Source organism: Aulostomus chinensis, chromosome 22 (assembly GCF_037954235.1).
Source record: "Aulostomus chinensis isolate RoL2024-O1b breed Wild chromosome 22, RoL_Achi_v1.0, whole genome shotgun sequence".
Lineage (NCBI taxonomy): Eukaryota > Metazoa > Chordata > Actinopteri > Syngnathiformes > Aulostomidae > Aulostomus > Aulostomus chinensis.
In genome coordinates this window covers 10,470,001-10,477,500 of record NC_141341.1, presented here as the reverse complement: position 1 = coordinate 10,477,500, position 7,500 = coordinate 10,470,001, and the positions used below count along the sequence as shown (strand labels likewise).

Here is a 7,500-nt window from a genome sequence, read left to right as displayed (position 1 = left end):
GGCAGGCACACACACTGTGATGTTAGGAAGAGGATTGATAGATTGCTTGCATGGCCACTGCTGCTGCAAGAGCTTCACGCACCTCAGGCAGATGGAAGTGGAGTGTGTGCGGGGGTACGTTTGTGTGTGTTTGTGTGCGTGTGAGAATGTGCCCTTTGTGTTCGAGTGCGTGGGAGAAGTGTATTACATGGTCTTGGTGTGTAGTTTTTGTGATGTGGTACTTCAAAACAGCACTTTTACACACTCGTCTTCTAAGGTCGAATGTATACTAAGAGGGGGAAACAACATGTGTTCATGTATGTGCGTGGGCATCACACCTGTGTCGGTTTATGTTTGGATACTCAGTAATATACACATTTCCCTAACACCTGACCTGTAAGTGCACAAAGTGTCATCACGCTTTTCCACAACATCACTCCCACACTCACTGTTCCATCTCATATAATTGGCTATCCTTGTTTCCATCAACTCTCGCCTACTCACTTTTAATTAAATTTATCGGCACTTTATAGGCACTGCAACCAAAATACTGCAGCCAAAGTGATGTAAATTTGAAAATCAACATTTAACCCAGGAGAAGCCTTCATATTCTACATGTGGTATGTAAATACATTACGTAGATCTGCATGAATGTACCATCTGCAGCTGTTCAGTTGCTAATACCGCTCAGAGGTGCTATTCAACAAGCTGCAGCAGCACCTAAACATGCGCAGTAATTACCTCCACCAAGGAGGTCATGTGATCGTGGCTTTGGTCTGTCTGTTACCATGATAACTCAAAAAAAAAAAAAAAAAGAGCAGCGGATGGTTTTGGATGAAATCCAGAAATATGACAGAGCCGAGGGAGAGGGAGAATTATAAGGTAACTTACATGTTCACGTGACATCACTTCATGCGGTTTCAACTGCAGATAACATGAACTACAACCAGAGGGAATAATCCGAGATGATATGCTGGTATTTTTTGGCCAGTAGCCGATATAGACAGCTTTTGTATAAAACAAGCGCCACAGTTTTTTTCATTTTATTTCCAAACCACTTGGACGAGCCCACAAATCACAGCTGTATTGTTTCCTCATTGATAGTGTCAAAGAAGAAGACACTGATACGGACGCCCTGAAAATACTGCCATTCATCCCTGTTGAGTAGTTATTTAATCAGTACTTTTTAACTTTTTGGTGAATTGAATAGTCACGCAGCAGGTTCCCCTCCTCTGTGACGCTGTGGCGCTTCTTCACACCTTCCATCTCCCCAGCAGTAACATCTGTTTTTAGGGCCTGAGCCTGAAAATACTTCAGGCGAAGACCCTATTATGTTTGCTCGTTACTATTTGTACTTTGTTTGGGTTCCTTTTAAGGTCCTGTAAAAAATCTGATTACGGGTCACGACTTTCAAGGAGAAGCATGATGTGTTCCGACAGTGATCCAGACCAGTCAGCTGTGTTGTTTTAGCTCAGATCAAACTGAAAAGTCCAGACCAGATACAGCGGCGGCGTAAAGGTGCTACAGGGATGCTTAACCAGTTTCAAACGTTCCCCACGAGACCCTGTAGAATCTGCTCCATGCTGAAGCTGCTTTGTGTGTTCAAATACCGTCATCAGAATGCTGTCACAACACATACGTGCCATTTTGATGTTGAAAAAAAACCCAACAACTTTAAGCCCGATTTTAAAATTCATACGCTATCAAATTGATGACACATACAGTATGCCAAAACACTGCTGTGGTCGATTAAAATATCACAACACTGGAAGGGTGTCATGGAGGTGATACAGCCGTAGCGATAATCTAGCAGGAATGTGCACTGACACATGTCTGATTGCCCAGTGAAGCGCAGTCAGATGACATCACACCAGCATTGCGGATACAAGTGTAAATGGGTTAAATGATTTTGAGAGAGGACATTATTTTCATGCAGCGCGGATGTTTAATGATGGTGTTGATTATGTCTATTTTGTTATTTTATGTGATAGTTTTCGTACTCATCCCGTTTTTAGCTCAGTAAAAGTCTTTCATTGCAGTCAAAGAAAACTGTAATTATTTGAGTCTGTCAGCTTGTTGATGAAAACTGAGCTTGATTTCTTGGTGAGGAGTCTTAACGTGTCTCTTTAGGTTTAGGATTTTTTTTTTTTTTTTTTGAGCAGCTGATTTTCATTTATTCGCAATCTTTCGACTAAAATTATTTTGAATCAAATTTCAATCATTTGATTATTGAACACTTTCGTGTCAGTTGACCAAATCTGTAAAGGGGCAGGTGATAAACATTATGAATCTAGTTTTCCTTGAGGAAATTAACACTGTGATGCGTTTCTACTTCTGCCTCTTCCTTTCTATGAAATTATTGTGAATTTGAATCTACGTCACGGCAGAATGGATTCTATTCTAAGATTAAAAATAACATGCTTAATTAAACAAAAATACTGAAATGTGTTTGTGCTTTGTAACAAAAAAGGCAAACACCTTTGGCGGTGATGAAACAAAGGGAAGGAAAACAGCGAGGAGAGAAGTTAGTGAGTGTGAGCTTTGCTATCCTGGCCTTCCCGTTGTGGATCTGTCTCTCACTAGCTCTCGCCCAGAGATGACTGCTCCTGACCTCTTCTCTATCTTGTTTTTCTCACGTTGTTTTGGCAGCACACTCGCTGAGCTGAACGAAACACAAATAACATGAGGAGGAGGAGGAAGGGGAGGAGGTGAAGGAGGTGTAGCGGGAGGAGAGGGATGCTTCGGTGTGTGATGGTGCCACAGCGGTGATAAGCTGCCGCTCTGACATTTAAACAAGTGTCGGGGTCAGGAGGTCAGATGACAGGAAACAATGTGTGACCAGATCAGGCTGATGTGCCGATCTTTGCTTTGTTACTAAGACGAACACCAGTCCATCAGGCCTCAATACACCTACAACACTTGGCTTGTTTGTGTTTTGATGCCGGCTCACCTTTCCTCAGACACCGACATAAACATGGAGAGAAAACGTAGTCGCATCAGCAGCGGAGATGATGGTTCGCTTTCTCTTCTCCTCAACTTGTCTTTCGAGTAGTCAAGAACTGTAATTTTCCTCTCAAGGTTACTCGTCCATTTCCCTCAGACTGTTTCCCTTTACACATCTCACCTCTGTCCAACACCCACCCCCCCCCCTCTCTCAGTTGGTGCAGACTATCTTTTCCACTCCTAAAATATGTCCACATACTCACATTTGCTACTTGGCATCTCAGCACTGTTGCATCCCTGGAGGGTGACTTATGGGAAACATTGTTTCCCACGCGACGCAGCGCACAAAGCAAAGATTTCTGTGCATAACAGAGGTCAGCTGTTTGTGGAGTGGAATAACCTGTGATCTAAATGAACGGACACACCTTTCCTGTTCACTTTTTTTTTTCCCTATTTTTAACCGGTTTAAAGCCACTTCCTCTTGAATCCACCCTCCACTGTGACCTACGGATACATCAGTCCTATTAACACACACGCACACGGTGTTTAACTGCCTTTAGGGCTCACACACGCAAAAAAAGAAAAAGAAAAAGAAAAAGAGAAAAAAGGGACCATTGGGATAATCAGCCTTTTTACTTCCAAACAGCTAAAAGGCAGAGGTTCTTTCCTTCAACATTTTGACCCAGAACATGCTCAGCAGGATAAACTCAAGAGTAGAGCAGGGTTAAGAAGGTAGCTTCACCTTGAAAGGCCACTCTTCAGAGCCCCACAAAAAGCAATTAAAAGTATTGATGGAACTTCAATAGCTCTTAAACAGTGCTGCCAGACACCTCGGGGCAAGTAGCACACTAATCTTTTTTTTTTTTGTACCTCCTTCAGTTTCCCTTTTTGACTCTTTTTTCGCTGGTTAGCGGCGACTGTAAATGCACATAAAAGAACACAAAACGTGCATGTATTTACTGCCACGCACAGCAGGTGGCTGAGGTGGAGTGAAACCTCCAGAAAGCGAGTGTGACAATGATGGTAATTAAAGTTTATCTAATCCCGGCTAGCTTGTTAGCTTTCTAATTGGTCTACTACACGAGTATGTTCAAGCATGTAAATGTGTGTGTGCTCAAGAAACAATTTCAAATGAGCCACTAATGTCATTGCTGCACCATTTACTGTGCAGACACTAATGGACCTTTTAGAGAAACACTCTTTCCAAAAGATTGTCTTCCATATGACAAAACAGGAAGTCAAAGAGGAGACAGGAGGGCGGCTGCTTTTCCTCCAAGCATGGCAGCGCCATTTCAGAGCGAGTTGTTTATCAAAAGACTTCCTGCGACGTTAATTTAGCAACTTAGTAAATCACTGATTTACGTGGCGAGGCTTCCTTAGCCGGCGTCTAAATTTAAATGAGGGATTAGATTGCTGTTCTTGTGACAAGATGAAGTGTGAAGCAGGGCAGTTGTTCAAGATAGCAACCACATGACCTACCTTTGCACTGATTGGTGTTCTTGTCCAGAATGGCCTTTGTTGACACTATTTTTCCATACCTGTAAAAAGATAGAAAGAATAAGTGAGATTGAGGGGGGGGGGGGTTCACTCAGACCACCATCCCGTGATTCAAGTCTTATTCTAGTTCCAACAAGCAATTTGCAAAGTAGCACAAATGTCAAAATTCACTGCAAAGAGAAATCACTTGAGGTTAATAACATTATATGTATGGCTGCCTTCAAATAAATGTGCAGACCTCCCCCCCTTGACATTTGAGAGTCACTGAACATTTCAAAAGGTCTAAAAGCATATAAGCACAGTGAGGCCTCTGAGAAGTTAAGTTGTCATGGCAAAATATTGAATCTGGATGTATTTTTATCATAGAAACCATAAAAAAGACCAGCAGTGACGCAGTAGACGTTGAATAATCAGGTTAAACACCTTTGAAACAGTGATCCAGCTTCTTTTCTTTTTGGCGCAAAACAATTTCCATGGGAATAAATGTGGAATAACTGGACATTTTTGGACGATTTATATCAACTCTATACATGCGTGCATTACTCCATCACATGCACGGATAATTAAGATGGTTGCACACAACAGCAGGACCACATGACTGTACTTGACCCCAATGACAACATCCAGTCAGGCAAGTTCTGATGATATGACTGGGATTCATGAATATTTTACCGTTACATTTAACTAGCAAACGCTAAATTATTTTATTTTTTTATTTTTGTTGTTCGATGAAACAGTCTAATAAAGTTGTACCCACAAACAGATGGAGTCAAACGTCTCATTGTCAGAATGCGTACATTCATATCTGCTTATGAGAATGTAAAACGTTCATATTCATTTCTGTATATGACCCCAAGATCTCCAGTTTTTTTCAACGACATCATATATACTCCTGTAATTCCTACAGAAAGACTCCAGCTTTGAATATTTCAGGTGTTTTGCAACCCCAGTTGTTTCATATCCTGATTCTTCTACCCAACAGAAGTTGTGCGTGATATAATAATCGTCCATGTGAAAGTGAAACTGACAACCACGCCGTGCTCATCAGCTCCATGTCACTGCTTTGGCTCCCAGCGTCACGTCTTTATTCCACAGTTCTGTGTGCACGCTAGACTTCAATGAATTTTTCTGAATTAAAAGCCTGACCTTACTGACTGACTGTTTGTCTCACACACACACACACACACACACACACACACACACACACACACACACACACACACACACACACACACACACACACACACACACACACTCATTCTGTAGGGAAGAAGCAGTGGTGCATCCCGGCCCATATTTCACCAGTGGGGGATAATTGTGCCATTTCTCAACGAGTGGCGGAGACTCTATTTACTGCACGCTGTGGTGGGGTGGGTGGTGGATATGAACTGATGAGCTCCGAGAGGAAAACTACCAGCTCAAGCACACAAATACAGATAATACATGAACACACACACACACACACACACACACACACCACACACACACACACACACACACACACACACACACACACACACGTGAATGCAGAAATGCACAAATATGCACAAGTGCGCCCACCAATCAGTGGATTAACTCTCTTTCGGGAGATAAACAGGCCATTTTAGCTATAGGGATCCATAATCTGTGGCAACAGAACAGGAATAACATGCGATGTTTGATCACACTGAGACACACTTAAGCATGAGTACACAAAGAGAACACGGAGCAGCCAGCACACGGTTGATTAGAGAACATGCAGAGCTCGGTAACTGCAGTATTTCGGTGTTTGTTGACATTGAAACTAGAAGGACGTGTATAATAACAATCAGACCCAATACTGGAACGTACCTGGTGGTCCAGTGTATATAACAGTAAGACTTTATCATGATTTATTGCAATATTAGACATGGGATGCATGATAATATGAATACCTGTCCAGCAAATCAAGATTAGTTTCCTCATTGTTCAGTATCTTTGTTTATGATGAAGCAACAGCGATAAATGGACTTTTCCAAACATAAGAGAGAACTGTTAAGTTTATGTGTGTGTTTTTTTTTTTTAATTGAACAAAATATTAATATCATATTGTTTTTATTCAGGTAATATCAGAAAATATAATCTGTCAGCCAAATCAGTTGTAAAATATATCAGGAATCGGGCAAAAATCCCATGGCGTGCGTCCGTAACTATATGATATGATGTGAATTTATTGAGAACAAAACTTGCTGTGTACCACGTGGGAGGTTTGAAATATGTACAGCATATACAACTGCTATATTGTGTTAGGAGTATTTAATTGAAAACTTCCATTACAGTTTATTAGAACTTTTACAGAAACAATCTAGCTGCCACAACATCACATGGAAAAACGTAATTCACAGGAGTTCTGGGACACTGGTTATAGCTGCCATAATACACACAAGGTCACAATCTAATTTCATCATGATTATAATACATGAAATTTATTTACAGTGATTGCCATTCTACAAATGAAATAATCAGATGGAAAGTGAGTGATATGAACAAACTACAGCACTATGATCAAACGTGCTTCAGCAACCGGTGTCTCCGTGTTCTTGTTGATATTACATTCGTTTAGCCTGGCTCTGCGTGTGCCTGTGTTTGTTTACCTGTGTCTGCTTGTTTGTTTGTTTACAGGTGTACGCCCTGCCTCAGTACTTGTGAAAAAAAAAACAACCTGTACGACTTTCATTCTGGGAAACTGTTAAAAAAGCTTGCTGTGCTCTTGGCACAAATTTGGGGAAAGTTCTCATTAAAACTTTGTTTGGAGACAGTTGCTTCCAAATGCCAACTCATCACTGCCTGCCTCATTAAATGTTAAAGATGGCTCATCAATGCATCATATCCGCCGCCCCAATACACACCACAAAGACGCCGCAGCGCGATGAAAAGGCAAGGTGGAAGGAGCCAGCTTTTTTTTTTCTTGCCCATAATAAAGACATATTGGAGATGGATGGTGGATGTAATCGGCATGTATGAGGCAGGAGAGTGTGTTTGTGTGTGTGTGCGTGTGTGTGTGTGTGTGTGGCTGCGGATGACCCTGCTGGCAGCTCCTTCGCCTCTCTGCCAGGCAGGCCT

General features: G+C 41.7%; 1 protein-coding gene across 4 annotated transcripts in view; it reads right to left on the bottom strand.

The window, feature by feature from the left end:
- Positions 1-7,500, bottom strand: part of LOC147240719 (RNA-binding motif, single-stranded-interacting protein 3) — a 287,130-nt gene that overhangs the window by 146,594 nt on the left and 133,036 nt on the right. For all 4 annotated transcript variants that reach the window (XM_086194098.1, XM_086194100.1, XM_086194099.1 and 1 more), the window contains one exon: positions 4,402-4,460. In XM_086194098.1, the coding sequence (XP_086050224.1) occupies positions 4,402-4,460 (59 nt within the window). The remainder of the gene's footprint in view (positions 1-4,401; positions 4,461-7,500) is intronic.